Here is a 17,790-nt window from a genome sequence, read left to right as displayed (position 1 = left end):
TTTGATTCTACAGTACATGATTATCAGCATTTTTCTTATAATCCAATATATTTAATAAACATTGTTCTGATCAAAAAACTTTCAAATGTATTAATTTAGAAACACAGACATCAATAATCAGCCTGTGAATCCCAACAATGGTGACAATAATAAAAAATGTTGCAGTGGCTGCCACCAATCACAACTCATTAATGGCTCCCATCATGCATTGCGGTATGAACAAATTATGATCTGAATTGTCTATGTAATTTACTTTTCCCAATTGTCACCATTGTTGAGATGCATAGACTGAATCTTTATGTCTGTGTGTGCCTATAAGAAAAGTTTTTTTTTTTTACTTTTAAGAAATCCTTTATATTATATCTAAAATTCTGGATATTTATGCAGAATCACAGTTGTGCTGTTACCAACAACATAAATCAAAAACATAAAGTTAAAATGATGATTGTCATAATATAACCAACACCATCAGATCACTTTTTTTCTTTTTTTCTTCATCTGGCAGTTGTAAGTCAGATACAGCAATCAAACAAACATTAAAGTTAATAATTTAAGGGTCAAGAGCCCAACTAAAGCAAACACCCATCACCATAACGGTGGCTTAGAATTTGAGATTTTCTCCTTCAGTGATTCTGCTTGTTAACATCAGGTGTCTTCAATAATGTTCAATCATCACTCAATTAATCACTTAATTGTCTCATTAACTTTAACACTGCTTCAGTGTTACTTTAACACCATGTAGAGTGGGACCATATGTGCTCTGAGCAGTGTTAATTTAACACTGGGGATTTTACTGTGTGGAAGCTGGTATCAAGCCCTTTCCAAATCTGTTTTTATTTTTATCAGAGCTTGTTGGTAGCAAAAGTTATGTTTATCTGAAGTCGGCCGATCGCTATGATTTTCTGGAACGGAATTTTGAGAAAAAACGGTTTAATAACTGTCACCGTCGGGACGCTTGGCACTCTTTTTTTTAAACAGGATTGGCGCGAAATGCACACTAATACACATTCACTGTACATGTTATGTGGTTTATTTTATAGGTAAACTATCTTTGTAGTGTTAAGAGACGGACAGGTGTATGGGATATACGGCGATTGTTTTTTTGTTTGTTTTTTCACCTCTGCCGGGCGTAAGAGAAAATGGTCGCATAGAATGCATTAGAGAAAGAGAGTATTTTCAGCTTGACACTATCGCTGTTTTTCTGCACTAAACAAGGGAATTTTGCCAAGATATTTTCAGAGATAAGAGAAAATATGTTATAGAATAATAATTTAATGAAAAAAATAATAATTTGACAAAAAACTGACATTCAAACTATTTTGGAATTTACTGAAATCGGCCCAGCGCGACATCCGACGGGTTTTCGCAGATCGCATCACATATATACATTTAAAGATGTTTACTTCTTAAAACTGAAGTTTCTAAATCATTCACTGGCTACCTGGTGACTCGATGAGGTACGAGTAAATGTCCGGGTAAGACACTTCTGGCCAATGGGTGGGGTTGTTAGACCAATTTGACGCTGGTAGAATGAAGGGACATGTTTTTAAGTTGCCCAAATTAAGTTTATAAATGTATCGTTCACGCTCTATGGAAGGCAGGGTGGACATATAATTACTCAACATATTTCATCTAAGTGATTTCTGAAGTTATACACGTCTGCCGGCTGTGCCGCTATTTTGTATTGAAGTCTATGGGAAGTCTGGTTTGTTTACCCCTAAAAAGGGGTGGTTACGAAATTGACAGTTAAGTTCCCGGATGTGCCGGTTGTATTTATACATCCTCTGGCCCTCCCTCTTGAAAATACATTTATTACATATTGTGTACGAGACAATTAAAGTAGTGTACAGTAAAATGGGTCCTTACAAAAAGAAACAGCTTTCTGACCTTCACAAACAAAAATATAATTTTGCAAGATTGACAAATTTATAACTTTACAACTCTGAATGTAAATTCATTTATTTCCCTTCACCATGCACACATGAAACAGTTTTTGGTTGTTGTTGTTGTTGTTTTGCCAACATTTACTTGAAAATATTTCAGCTTACACAGCAAAATCCCCAGTGTTAAATCAACACTGCTCAGAGCAAATATGGTCCCACTCTACAGAGTGTTAAAGTAACACTGAAGCAGAGTTAAAGTTAATGAGATAATTAAGTGATTAATTGAGTGATGATTGAGCATTAGTGATGAACACCTGCAGTTAACAAGCAGAATCACTGAAGGAAAGAGAAACACAAGAACTACAACTGACTTTTAGTCACAGCCTTAGATTAAATCAACTAAAGATAAAAAGAAGAGATTCAATCTGTGAAGATCTCAGCAGAGGAGGATTAAACAACTCCACAAACAGCATTACCAGCTTCCCTTATTACTAACCAGACTGACTTTATTTCTGTCAGACGTCTACAGTTCTTATTGAGAATTAACAGAGGATTAGATGTTGATGTTTTAAAATCACCATTTAAAAATCACCATTATGGTGAACAGTGTTGCCTTTAGTTGTGCAATTTGACTCTGGACTTCTTAGGGGAGTTTATGGTCTTTGTAACAGTGTTTACTTAAACACATAATTTGTTGCATGGAAAGCCAGAATCAAAGACAGTCAGGTAATAGGCCTATAGTTTTCAACATCATAAAGTTTACAAATTTTATCATTGACTGAAAGTGGTTATTTGTTAGTAATATATATTTTTTTTAACAACATTGACTTCTTTCTTCAGATCAGACATCAAGCTAATTATTTATTTTTTTATTTTTTTATTATTGGGACAGTAATCTTTGGACAAACACACAGACATCAAGAATCCACATATGAATCTCAACAATGGTGACATGCTTTTTATGCCGCAATGCATTCTGGGAGGCACCATAGTATAAAACGCTTGGCTCCCAGCATGCATTGCAGCATGATGCATGTCACCATTGTTGAGATTCATATGCTGCTCCTGGATGTCTGTTTGTTCCTAAAAAAATACATAAAAGAAAATAATGATTTTCCAAAAATTCAGCAATGTATAAAAAAATCTAAATGTCTACTCTCTGACAAGAAAGGTGTAAGCTAATTTTTAGTAACAAATGGCAACTTATGATCAGGGAAAAGATTATGGAATTCCTCTACTTTATAATAATGTAAACTAAACCACCTGAACATCTTTGTTTTTGGCATTCTTTGTAACAAATTATGTGCTTTGGTAAATACTGTTACAAAGACCAAAATTCAAACTGCCCAACTAAAGGAAACACTGATCACCATAATGGTGGCCAAACATTTTAAAACATCAACATCTAAACCTCTGTTCATAGACATATGACAGAAATAAAGTCAGTCTGGTTAGTAATAAGTGAAGCTGGTAATGCTGTTTGTGGAGTTGTTTAATCCTCCTCTGCTGAGATCTTCACAGATTTAATCTCTTCTTTTTATCTTTAGTTGATTCAATCTAAGGCTGTGACTAAAAGTCAGTTGTAGTTCTTGTGTTTCTCTTTCCTTCAGTGATTCTGCTTGTTAACTGCAGGTGTTCATCACTAATGTTCAATCATCACTCAGTTAATCACTTAATTATCTCATAAACTTTAACTCTGCTTCAGTGTTATTTTAACACTCTGTAGAGTGGGATCATATTTGCTCTGAGCAGTGTTGATTTAACACTGGGGATTTTGCTGTGTAGTTATTCTGAAGAATCTGTAAAAATATGCTTTTCACCCTCCACCAAAAAATCCTGTTTACAAAAGACTAAATCAAATTTAAAGGGGTGGTAAAACGCCTTTTTTCGAAGGCTTGATTGTGTTTGTGGGGTGCACTGTAACATGTGTTCATGCTTCGTTTTTAAAAATTCGCATTATTTTTCACATATTTAACCATTATTCTACACTGCTCTGTCCCTCCTTGTAAAAACGGTCGGATGATTTCCGCGTTCTATGAAGCCCCCCCCTTCAAAATACGCAATGGGCTCAGATTGGTTAGCTGGCCCAGTGTGTTGTGATTCGCTAACCGCCAAGTGCACGTTGTTCGGAAACGTCACGCCCCCTTATCTTTACCGGTAGTTTGTGCTTCAGTAAACAACGGCGTCAATATTGCCATACCAGTTTGAGCCGAATCAGACCCAGAGAATGTTAGTGGAGAGGATCGAGCAGAAACTGTTCAAGAACGGCTGTTAAAGGACGTTTCAGAAAGGTATGTTTTTTAAGACTGCAGATCGCTATATGACACTGTTACTTTTGTATATTTAGAACGATTGTAGCTAAATATCTGTCGCCTGAACTATTAATCCAATACGAACACTAAACATTGGCTTTACAACAGTAGCCAAATCAAACACAAAACCATGTTTAGCATGCCTGTAGATCAGGGGTGGGCAAACTTTTTGGCTCAAGGGCCACACTGGGTTTTAAAATTTGACAGAGGGCCGGTGTTGTGCCGAATTTCGACCCCCGCCAAATTATTACCCCCCCTAGTATTGGTAGGTTTAGGATTAGCTGTGGGGGAGGGGTTAGGATTAGGGGTGGGGTTAGGATTAGGCAATCAGGTACTGACTTCAACGAGGGGGGTAATAATTTGGCAAGGGGTCGAAATTCGGCACAACACCGGCCCAGTAGCAGATTATGAAACACAATCTCATGAAAGTGCCTATCTATACCACAGATTTTATTTCTCGTGCCATTTATACGCCAAGAATGTTTTTTGCGTGCATATGCTACACTGTTAGACCTTACCGGGTTTTTTTACAGTAAAATACTGGCAACACTGTTGCCAGTAAAATACTGTTAATTGTACAGTTCTTTACTGTAATCTAGTTTGTTTCTGTAAAAATGCACTAAATTCTAATTCAAGTTAACTAATTACACTTGCAGAAACCGACTGCCTTAAATTGACCAACTGTCATTTAAATGTATTAACTAAAATTTATAATGCATTAATAATGTGAGCAAAGTATTACTATGAACTTCTTTCATTTGAGACCAATAAAAAACTATTGAACATAAAGAGATTTCCACTGGACCAGCAACTACACAGTCACCGCCTGGTAAATAAAGCAACATGCAGTATATCATCAATGTTTGTAGATCTTCTGCTGGACTGAAGCACAGGCTCTACTCTTCTGCACAATGGTGACCCAAAAAACAAGATTTTACAGTAAACTACTGGCAACAGTGTTGCCAGTATAAAACAGTTTTATAACTTACAGTTTATTACTGTTAAAATACATTTTGTGGGTGTGTCTTTTTATCTTACACTGTTAACCCTTTCAACCCCACAGGAAAATCCACACTACAAAGAGTAAAAAGTAACATTGAGACAGTGTTGCAGTGAGATAATTAAGAGAATGTGTAAGTGATTGTTGAGCATTAGTGATGAACACCTGCTGTTAGAACAGAAAATAGAGAAACACAAGAAATACAACTAACTTCCAGCCATTACACATTATTATACTTATTATTAACCAGTATGACTTTATTTCTGTCATACATCTACAGAAGTTGTTATTAAGATGTTTAATTGAAAATGTTTGTTTGAAGTTACCATTATAGAGATCAGTGCTTGCTTTAGTTGGGATGCTGATGCTAAAACATTCTTTTTTCTTTTGCTACTGTGCTACTGTGTTTTTGCAAGTCACACTTGTGCGCACACAGTTTATGAATGATTGCGGTTGTAATGCTTATGGTGACAAATTCATCATATTGCCTGTTCATTCACTAAGGAATTAATTCTTGTTCATTCAGAGTTTTATCCTCGATCAAAAGTGTTACATTAGCTCTACTGTGAAACTACAGCAATAAATTGCTATGACTAATTTTTTTTAACACATCATGCATAAATCAAAAATAAAGCTACACTATGTTTTAGAAACACAGATATATCACAATTTAGCACATTAATCTCAACAATGGTGGCAATATTATTATTATTTTTTTATTCATGCAGCAGTGCATGCTGGGAGTTTTATATTATCCTGGAACCCAGCATGCATTGTGACATGAAACTTTTCACCATTGTTGAGATTCATGTGCTGATTGTTGATATCTGTGTGTGTCTGAGTCAAGCAGGAGAAAAATAAAATTGAATGCACTATATGATTGTTATTTATCAGAAGACATGATTACAAAAATTTTGATTTCATTTTGTAGATACACAGATTTATGTTAAATATGACATATCCATAATTTCAATGAATATATACAGGAAAAATCTGAAAATCAGATAATCCAAGATGACTGTGACATCATCACAAAAGAAAAAAAAAACACCTGATCATCTTCCTCTTGACTTTTTCTTGCCATAACAAATGTGTTTTATAAACTCACTGTTACAGCAGTCAGAGAGAGATGAAAAGTAAGAAGTCAAGAGACAAGACCAACTAAAGCAAATACTGATCTCCATTATGGTGACAACAAACTTTATTATAAACTAAATCTTTGTTAATTCTCAACAAGAACTTTTGTACATGTATGAAAGAAATAATCGTAACCTGGTTTGTAAACTGGTTTCACACTCAGTGTTGCTGGAAGTCAGTTGTAGTTTTTGTGTTTCTCTTTTTTCTGTTCTTGTTTCTCTGTCCTTCAGTGATTCTGCTTATCAGGTGTTCATCAGTGTCTCAATTCACTCACTTCTTTTCATTCACTCAGTCAAGTGGACTATATTAGTGAACTAATGTAGGGAATAGTGAATGAGGGTATAGGGTGTGATTGGGAAAACAGCCTCTGAGTGTCGATTTTGAGCGCTGTTCATTTACAGTATAAACCTGTAGGCTATTTTTGTTTTCTACGGTATATTACTGTTTTAATGGAAAATGGTATGATACTGTCTGAATTACGCCTTTTTTTACAGCAAGGGCTAACAGTGTACGCACTGTAAACCCCTTGGTTAGGATTAGGGGTGCGGAGTGCGTGCCTATTACACGCCATAAAGTGCGTATCATATGCACGCGAAAAGTAGGCTACTACAAATACAATTCGTGGTATTCGCACTTTCATGAGATCGGGCTGAGCAAACACATTTACGTTGTGGCAACGTCTGCGCGAAATTCAACAACTGAGAGACGACATTCTGACAATACATTTTTTATGCTAGATATCCCCCATTTAGCATGTTATGTTTTGAGGTTAATTTTTAATTAGTTAGATGTTAGATAATTATAGCCTATACTTTTTAAATATTGTTTATCCTTATTATTATTTAATGGGCCTAACAGTAAATTAGAAACAAAACACCTGCAAGTGTACACTTAGAAGAGTAAAAATGACAGAAATTAATTCAACTTTATTAAAACTGCATATGGCAATCAATTTGCACTTCCAAAAGTCATACATTTGTGGAAAAAACGAAATAAACGAATATACAAATTTATTTGTAAGTATACTAAAATAAAACATAAAAAGCAAAGGCAGATCAGAACATTTCATGAACAAAACCGGGTTCTGTACATGGCAGACAGGGGAGCGCGGTCGAAAGCCGGGCGGTAAACGGAATCAGTCAGGATACATCCACTAATCCAGAGGAGCAAAGACACTAAATAGCAGACAAATCAAAGGAAAAACTAAACGGGTGTGCAAGCGGTTACCAAACATTTTGTTTTCTCTGTGAGTTTCCAAAAAAGGAAAAAAACATGAACGTGCAACAAGTCTATGCGCTTAAGTCGCTGTCTGTTTGGTTTCCATGGTGACGCGTCATTGCTTGTTACGTGACACACACCGCAGCCATAACAGAGCTGAATGAATGATGATCTGCTTTTATGTAATTTTTCCTTTTTTACACAGTAAATTCCACAGTGTTAAATCAACACTGCTCAGAGCAAATATGGTCCCACTCTACAGAGTGTTAAAGTAACACTAAAGCGGTGTTAAAGTTAATGAGATAATTAAGTGATTAATTTAGTGATGATTGAGCATTATTGAAGACACCTGATGATAACAAGCAGAATCACTGAAGGAGAAAATCATAAATTGTAAGTTACCATTATGGTGATGGGTGTTTGCTTTAGTTGGGCTCTTGACCCTTATATGTTTACTTTAAATTTTACTGTTGTTTGTCTGCTGTTATTGATGTATAACAGTCAAATGAACAAAGTAAAAGTGTGATCTGATAGTGTTGGTTATGTTTTGACATAATCATGCTGTGATCTGAAAAATGAAACTTATTGAGATAGTTTGGTTTATCTTGTTACCAGCAGTTTTGTGAGTTTAACAGCATATGATTATCAATACTTTACTTATAATCCAAAATATTTCATAAACATTGTTCTGATCAAAACACTTTCAAATTAATTTATTTAGGAACACAGACATCAATAATCAGCCTGTGAATCTCAACAACAATAATAAAGCATGTTGCAGTGGCTGCCACCAATCACAACTCATTAATGGCTCCCATCATGCATTGCGGTATGAATAAATTATGATCTGAATTGTCTATTTAATTTACTTTCCCTAATTGAATATTCTGCTCGTCACCATTGCTGAGATGCATAGACTGAATCTTGACGTCTGTGTGTGACTAAAGGAAAGATTTTTTTGTTTTAAACAACTTTTAAGAAATCCTTTATATTATATAAAAAATTCTGGATATTTATGCAGATTCACAGTTATTTTGTAACCAACAACATAAATCGAAGTCAGAAATAAGGATCATAATGAGTTCAGTGATCAAGTTCAAATGATGAATTTCATAATATAACCCAGTGGTTCCCAAACCTGTCCTGCCGGCACCCCAACACTGCACGTTTTCTTTGTATTCCTAATCAAACACACCTGATTCAACTCATCAGCTCATTAACCCATGTGATAATGAGCTGATGAGTTGAATCAGGTGTGTTTGATTAGGGAGACAAAGAAAACGTGCAGTGTTGGGGTGCCGGCAGGACAGGTTTGGGAACCACTGATATAACCAACACCATCAGATCACTTTTTTTTTTCTTTGTTCATCTGGCAGTTATAACTCAGATACAACAGCCAAACTAACTCTAAAGTAAGCATATAAGGGTCAAGAGCCCAACTAAAGCAAACACCCATCACCATAACGGTGGCTTACAATTTGTGCTTTTCTCCTTCAGTGATTCTGCTTGTTAACTGCAGGTGTCTTCAATAATGTTCAATCATCACTAAATTAATCACTTAATTATCTCATTAACTTTAACACCGCTTTAGTGTTACTTTAACACTCTGTAGAGTGGGACCATATTTGCTCTGAGCAGTGTTGATTTAACACTGTGGAATTTACTGTGTACATTTGTTAGCTATGGCATGAAATATCTGATATTCCGATTGTCAAATATATGCAACACTATATATATATATAACGCAAAGTATTGCAAGAAAAAGGCTAAATGAATGCGATCTTAAGACAATTTTGTAAATACTCGACGGGCCGGATTAAACAGCTTAACGGGCCGTATGTGGCCCGCGGGCCGTAGTTTGCCCACCCCTGCTGTAGATAAACAAGCATGTAGATAAACAATACATAAAAGCTATAATCAAAGAATAATTTACACTGATCACATAAACGACAACAAACACGAACATTCCAAGTTCGCTGCGCTGGTGATATTAATCAGAAGTTTGTATGTGTTTGTCGGATAAGTATGAATTAACGTTAGCATTTAACAAACTGGTTTGTGGAGCCAAACAGCATTGTCCTTCGTTTACTTCCTTGCTACAACGTACAATTAACAATACAAACTATTACAGGAAAACACAACGACGAAAAATAAATCATATTTACAGGTTGTGGTCCGTAAACAGTTTCTGTTTTTTAAGTTGGAACTGCTCCATCTTTCAGGACTAGCCATTGTGCGAATCCTTCATCGGAGGAGGGGTTTATGTAAATATTGGGCTTAGTGATGTCAGCAAGCCCGCAGGAATGTCGTGTAGTCCCTACTGGCCGTTTTTTGTAGTTCTGAGAAATTGATTTCTTTAAAAGCAAATATCTCCCTTTGCTTTAAACTTTGAAAGTTGTAACTTTGCAGATGTTGTTTATGCTCAAACAGCAACATTACACACTATACTAAAGTTAGAAAAGTGAAATCGTGTTTTACCACCCCTTTAAGAGCTTTACATCAATAACATTAACAGCTATAAAATAAGACACTCGTATAACATGTTTTCCTATCATTCAAGATGAATTATGAATTTAAAATTCCCAAAACATTCACTCTGTTATATAAAATACACGTATAACAATGCCACTTTTTATTTCCTGATCGTGATGCTTTAGTCCTCAGTGTTGTTTGACACAGCAAAGACATCTGAAGAACTTCCTGAACTGCTGTCTGACCTGGACAAGAATGAGACGAGAGGAGCTGAGTGACTTCATGACATCCATTTAACCTCTGAAACTCATGAACCACAGTGGAATTTCCGGTAACACTTGACGTTCAGTTGTAAGTCATTTGTAAGTGGTTAGTTAATGATGAGCTAATAATTTACAAAACATTCATAAATATGCTGATATAGGCCTACTAAGAGTTTATGTTTTGTAAATTTGTGTTGTGTAAATTCTGTTACAAGTCATCTACAAGTGCTTAGTAAATTATTAACTAATCATTTATGAAACATGACTATGCATTCATAAATTATGAATAAGTGATGTTAATTATTTAATGTATGTTTTGTAGATTCAGTTATAAGTCATTTACAATTGATTAGTTAATGATTAACTAATAATTTACAAAACATGACTATGCATTTCATAAATGTTTAATAAATGATGTAAATTTTTTTGTATGTTTTGCTCACATCAGATGCACAGTGGTTAAAGACTCCATGTGTTTCAGAGAAGACAGCCGTCTATACCCTCACCAGTCAGCACTTACACTGCAGCACACACTACAGTATTCAACACCTGTTACAGATGATGTGTAAACACATGTATAAATCATTTATAACACTTTCTGCATCCCCTAATCTAAAGTGTAAACTATTCATCACTTGTAAATGTGTTACACATCATTCTTATGCCTTATTGATTCTTGAAGTGGTAATCTACGAATGATGTGTAACACATTTACAAGTGATGAATAGTTTACACTTTAGATTAGGGGATGCAGAAAGTGTTGTAAATGATTTATTCATGCGTTTACACATCATTGTGTTGAACACTGTTACTTACCTGTTACAAATGATCTGTACGTGTATACAAGTCATTTACAACACTTTCCGCACCCTCTAATTGCTACATACATACAAAATAATAGACAAAATAATTTAAACATTTATGAAACGCATATTCATGTTTTGTAAATTATTTGTTAATCATTAACTAATCAATTGTAAATGACTTATAACTGAATCTACAAAACATATATAAAATAATTAATATATCACTTATTAATAATTTATGAACGCATAGTGATGTTTCATAAATAATTAGTTAATCATTTACTAATCACTTGTAAATGACTTGTAACGAAATGTACACAGTAAATTCCCCAGTGTTAAATTAACACTGCTCAGAGCACATATGGTCCCACTCTACATGGTGTTAAAGTAACACTGAAGCAGTGTTAAAGTTAATGAGACAATTAAGTGATCAATTGAGTGATGATTGAGCATTATTGAAGACACCTGATGATAACAAGCAGAATCACTGAAGGAGAAAATCTCAAATTGTAAGCCACCATTATGGTGATGGGTGTTTGCTTTAGTTGGGCTCTTGACCCTTACTGTATATTATTAACTTTAGACTTTTGTTTGTCTGCTGTTATTAATTTATAACAGTCAGATGAACAAAGAAAAAGTGTGATCTGATAGTGTTGGTTATGTTTTGACATAGTCATGCTGTGATCCGAAAATGAAACTTATTGAGATAGTTTGGTGTAACTTGTTAGCAGCAGCTTTTTGATTCTACAGTATATGATTATCAGCATTTTTCTTATAATCCAATATATTTAATAAACATTGTTCTGATCAAAACACTTTCAAATGTAATAATTAAGAAACACAGACATCAATAATCAGCCTGTGAATCCCAACAATGGTGACAATAATAAAGCATGTTGCAGTGGCTACCACCAATCACAACTCATTAATGGCTCCCATCATGCATTGCGGTATGAATAAATTATGATCTGAATTGTCTATGTAATTTACTTTTCCCAATTGTCACCATTGTTGAGATGCATAGACTGAATCTTTATGTCTGTGTGTTACTATAAGAAGAGTTTTTTTTTTTTTTACTTTTAAGAAATCCTTTATATTATATCTAAAATTCTGGATATTTATGCAGAATCACAGTTGTGCTGTAACCAACAACATAAATCATAAACATAAAGTTAAAATAATGATTGTCATAACATATCCAACACCATCAGATAACTTTTTTTCTTCGTTCATCTGGCAGTTGTAAGTCAGATACAACAATCAAACAAAAAATTAAAGTTAATAATTTAAGGGTCAAGAGCCCAACTAAAGCAAACACCCATCACCATAACGGTGGCTTACAATTTGTGATTTTCTCCTTCAGTGATTCTGCTTGTTATCATCAGGTGTCTTCAATAATGCTCAATCATCACTCAATTAATCACTTAATTGTCTCATTAACTTTAACACCGCTTCAGTGTTACTTTAACACCATGTAGAGTGGGACCATATGTGCTCTGAGCAGTGTTAATTTAACACTGGGGAATTTACTGTGTACAAAACATACATAAAATGTTAGTTTTAGTTAATTCCTATAATAAGAAAACAACTGTAATAAACAACTGTAATAGTCTTTCATGGAATATGGTGGTAAATTGAGTGATGTCTGACCTCATTATTGAGGACACAATAGACCAGGAAGATGAAGGTTCCCTGCTGGGAGTTCAAGATCAGGAAGAGGATCTCCAGCTCCTTACTGTCATTAGTGAAGAAACCCAGAATCCAGGAGCAACCAAGAACCACAAACTGAGCCAGTGTTTTAAATGTCATAACACTGCAGAGAAAGAGTTAAAGTGTATTTATTGGCTACTTTTTTTTTTTCTATGGAGTGTTTGAATCTGAATGTTTGTTACTTGGTTTGTTTCATCTGTGAAACTTCAGCGTTCAGATTTTTGAGAGTTGAGTTCAGACTGATGATGATGTTGATGAAGAGAATCATGTTTAACTGAGAAGTAGAAAATAATAAATAATCATTTTGTTTTCCCTTTAATATAAATTAAAATCATGAGAAAAAAGAAATGTGCTTACTGCTAGTATGACACAAACAGGACCCAGGAAACTCCAGATAAAACCTTTATCCATTTTAATCCAGCAACTGTTTAGAGGAAACATAATATAAGAACTGAATGAATGTGTCAAAAATACTGTCTGGTGTTGACTTTTTAAAAATTGTTTTAATCGTGTATGTGCTTATACAGTGTGTGTTAAAAAAATATTTTATCAGATAAGAAATGTCACAAAAGACCCAAGCTGCTTTAATTCCCTTTAATTCCAAAATCAAATGAACTTAAAGGTACAATATGTCATTTTTTTTCGCCGCTAGGGGTCGCTAACTAGGGCTGTGCGATATATATCGTGAGATTGTTATGCGCATCTCGTCAGTAAAGCCGGTTCCTTGATTAGTAGTAAATCGCCATCACCTGCTTTCAGATGGAGCGGCATTTACTACAAAGAGCCATAGTTAACTGACAAGCTGAGCCATATCGCATTAATATCGCGGACGTATCTCCAGCGATAATTAATGCGATATGGCTCAGCTTGTCAGTTAACTACGGCTCTTTGTACACAGCAAAAACTCCAGTGTTAGGGCGCTTTCACACTGGCAGTTTAGTGCGGACCGGGGCACGGTTCGCATGAAAAATCGTTAATGTGAACGCTGTCATCGGACCCGGGTGCGCACTAGAGTACCGAACCCGAGACTAGCTGGAGGAGGTGGTCTGAGCTCGGTTGCTCCCGAACCGTGGTGCGGTTCGCGTTAATGTGCAAGCAACACGGACTCGGGTGCGCGCTTGTTCAGGAAGTATAGTATCCCGCGCATGCGTATCACTGTCAATATCATTGTTTGATTGCGTTTGCGATGACGTAAGATCACTGCAAACGCACCTGGGTTCGATACAATTAATTGAGTGTGAAACCAGACCAACGCTGCGGGAGGCGCCGGGAACTAGCGCACTCGGGTTCGGACCGCAGCAAACGAACCCAGTGGAAAAACGCCCTCAAATTAACACTCCTGGGAGTGTATGAGTCCACACTCAAGAGTGTTGAAGTTAATGAGATAATTAAGTGATTAATTTAGTGATGATTGAACATTATTGAAGACACCTGATGTTAACAAGCAGAATCACTGAAGGAGAAAATCTCAAATTGTAAGTTACCGTTATGACGATCAATGGTTGCTTTAGTTGGACTCTTGACCCATATATTATTAACTTTAGATTTTGTTTGTCTGTTGTTTCTGAATTATAATCACCAGTTGAACAAAGAAAAAAGTGATCTAATGGTGTTGGTTATGTTATGACAATCATCATTTGAACTTGATCACTGAGCTCATTAAAATCCTTCTTTCTGACTTCGATTTATGTTGTTGATTAATGAATCTGCATAAATGGCCAGAATTTTTGATATAATATAAAGGATTTCTTAAAAGTTACTTAAAAAAAAAAAAATCATTCCTTTAGGCACACACAGATGTCGAGATTCAGTCTATGCATCTCAACAATGGTGAGGAGCAGAATATTCAATTAGGAAAAGTAAATTACATAGACAATTCAGATCATAATTTATTCATACCGCAATGCATGATGGGAGCCATTAATGAGTTGTGATTGGTGGCAGCCACTGCAACATGCTTTATTATTGTCACCATTGTTGAGATTCACAGGCTGATTATTGATGTCTGTGTTACTAAATAAATTATTTTGAAAGTGTTTTGATCAGAACAATGTTTATGAAATATTTTGGATTATAAGTAAAGTATTGATAATCATATGCTGTTAAAATCACAAAGCTGCTGGTAACAAGATAAACCAAACTATCTCAATAAGTTTCATTTTTCAGATCACAGCATGATTATGTCAAAACATAACCAACACTATCAGATCACACTTTTACTTTGTTCATTTGACTGTTATACATCAATAACAGCAGACAAACAACAGTAAAATTTAAAGTAAACATATAAGGGTCAAGAGCCCAACTAAAGCAAACACCCATCACCATAATGGTAACTTACAATTTATGATTTTCTCCTTCAGTGATTCTGCTTGTTAACATCAGGTGTCTTCAATAATGCTCAATCATCACTAAATTAATCACTTAATTATCTCATTAACTTTAACACCGCTTTAGTGATACTTTAACACTCTGTAGAGTGGGACCATATTTGCTCTGAGCAGTGTTGATTTAACACTGTGGAATTTACTGTGTAGTTGTAACATAAACCAATCAATACTCTGAATGCGATTCATATTTTTAAGTCATATATAAATGAAACAGATAAGATTTATGTAATTGTATTAATAAACTGAATGTGATTTATATTTGTCAGTCATATGTAAATGAAACAGGTAAGATTTATGTAATAGTACACAGAAAAACGCCCATGTTAAATTAACACTGCTCAGTGTTCATATGTGTGCACACTACAGAGTTAAAGCGGTGTTGAAGTTAATGAGATCATTACGTGATGATTGAGCATTAATTATGAACACCTGCTGTTAACAAGCAGAATCACTGAAGGAAAGAGAAACACAAGAACTACAACTGACTTCAGACACAGCCTTAGATGAAATCAACTGAAGAGAAAAGAAGACATTAAATCTGTGAAGATCTCAGCAGAGGAGGATTAAACAACTCCACAAACAGCATTACCAGCTTCACTTATTACTAACCAGACTGACTTTATTTCATTTCCGTTTGAATGAAAACAATAGTTGTATTTTAAAGTCACCATGATGGTGGTTAGCGTTTGCTTTAGTTGGGCTCTTGACCCTTGACTTTTTAATATAACATTTTCTCTGGCTGCTATAATTATGTGTTTATAAAACACATTTGTTGCAGCGAAAAAGCCCAGAGAAAATGAGATCAAGTGATATATTGGCTGTTTATTGATGAAGGTGTAATCATCATATTGTGGCCTGAATCACTTATCTTTTTCAGTGTCTAATGCTTTGATTATTGGGGTTATGTGATTTTGTTTTATTTATTATAGTAGCTGTGTGACCTGACAGCATTAGATCCAACAGTTAATCAAATAATATAAAGAATTTTAAAAACATTTAGTGCATTAAACTTTCTCTTCTACATTATTACTTAGACATCAAGAATCAGTGTATGACTCTCAACAATGGTGACAATCAATGAAATGCTTCATACTGCAGTGCATGCTGGGTACCACAAATCAAAACTCACCCATATCTCCCAGCATGCATTGCGGCATTAATAAATTATGCATCAGGATTTTTTGTATCTTTTGTCACCATTGTTGAGATTCATATGCTGTTTCTTGATGTCTGTGTGAGTCTAAGTAACGCCATAGGTGAAAGGTTTTTGTGCATTAACTATAAAAAAAAAAAAAAAAGTATATTGTTTGATAAAAGAACACTGTTAGATTTCACGCTGTAAAATCAAATGGCTTCTGTTATGAATAAAACAATATTAAAAAGCATTAGACACTGAACAAGATCAGCGAATGAGGCAATTACATGATGATGACTTTGTCGTCATCACCTGATCTCTTTTTCTCATGGCTTTTTCGCTGCAACAAATGTGTTTTATAAACACATAATTATAGCAGCCAGAGAAAATGTTATATTAAAAAGTCAAGGGTCAAGAGCCCAACTAAAGCAAACGCTAACCACCATCATGGTGACTTTAAAATACAACTATTGTTTTCATTCAAACGGAAATGAAATAAAGTCAGTCTGGTTAGTAATAAGTGAAGCTGGTAATGCTGTTTGTGGAGTTGTTTAATCCTCCTCTGCTGAGATCTTCACAGATTTAATGTCTTCTTTTCTCTTCAGTTGATTTCATCTAAGGCTGTGTCTGAAGTCAGTTGTAGTTCTTGTGTTTCTCTTTCCTTCAGTGATTCTGCTTGTTAACAGCAGGTGTTCATAATTAATGCTCAATCATCACTTAATGATCTCATTAACTTCAACACCGCTTTAACTCTGTAGTGTGCACACATATGAACACTGAGCAGTGTTAATTTAACATGGGCATTTTTCTGTGTACTATTACATAAATCTTACCTGTTTCATTTACATATGACTGACAAATATAAATCACATTCAATTTATTAATACAATTACATAAATCTTATCTGTTTCATTTATTTATGACTTAAAAATATGAATCACATTCAGAGTATTGATTGGTTTATGTTACAACTATGTAATCCAAATGCATGGGAATTTTACATGCAATTCAAATACATAAATCTTATGTTTAGACACAATTTTTTTTTGAGTGTATGGCAGTACTTGAGCGGAAACCAGGGATAATGCGGATATTACGTCAGCAGAGGTGGGAGTAAGTCACTAAATTCAAGTCTCAAGTCAAGTCCAAGTCTTAACATTGCAAGTCAAAGTCAAGCCAAGTCATTCTGTTGTAAGGGTCAAGTCAAATCAAGTCAAGTCAAGTCAAGTCATACTCTTTGTCAAGTCAAGTCAAGTCGCAACTTAGTCATCAAGTCATACCAAGTCACACACAGGCTCGTTTTACACATTTTTTAACTCTGGGACTTTTATTTCTTATTTAGACACAGAGGGCTGATGGGTAAAAAAAAAAAATAATAATAATTTACTTGTGTGTAATAAATAAAATATCGTTAGAAAGCACATTAAATGCTCTAAAATAAAAATACATTAAATGACCACAAGT

The 17,790-nt window shown here is 34.8% G+C and overlaps 1 protein-coding gene and 1 long non-coding RNA gene across 2 annotated transcripts in view; one reads left to right on the top strand and one right to left on the bottom strand.

Annotated features, from left to right (window-relative positions):
- The first annotated feature begins 1,800 nt into the window (after positions 1-1,800).
- LOC309493982 lies at positions 1,801-10,036 on the top strand. The gene is made up of 3 exons (XR_014204160.1): positions 1,801-1,989; positions 3,669-4,340; positions 9,428-10,036. It is a non-coding gene; the product is annotated as an uncharacterized lncRNA (long non-coding RNA).
- Positions 10,037-12,879: 2,843 nt separating this feature from the next.
- The window catches only part of LOC309495532 (adhesion G protein-coupled receptor E3-like), a gene marked incomplete at its 5' end in the record, with an annotated part of 84,878 nt that continues 79,967 nt past the window's right edge, over positions 12,880-17,790 (bottom strand). The window contains 2 exons of the mRNA XM_082165313.1: positions 12,880-13,075; positions 13,159-13,225. Of these exons, the coding sequence (XP_082021439.1) occupies positions 12,980-13,075; positions 13,159-13,225 (163 nt within the window). The 3' untranslated portion in view covers positions 12,880-12,979. The remainder of the gene's footprint in view (positions 13,076-13,158; positions 13,226-17,790) is intronic.

Source organism: Leuciscus leuciscus, assembly GCF_965113295.1.
Source record: "Leuciscus leuciscus genome assembly, chromosome: 3".
Lineage (NCBI taxonomy): Eukaryota > Metazoa > Chordata > Actinopteri > Cypriniformes > Leuciscidae > Leuciscus > Leuciscus leuciscus.
Note: the sequence above shows the minus strand (reverse complement) of the source record. Positions and strands in the feature narration are given on the sequence as shown.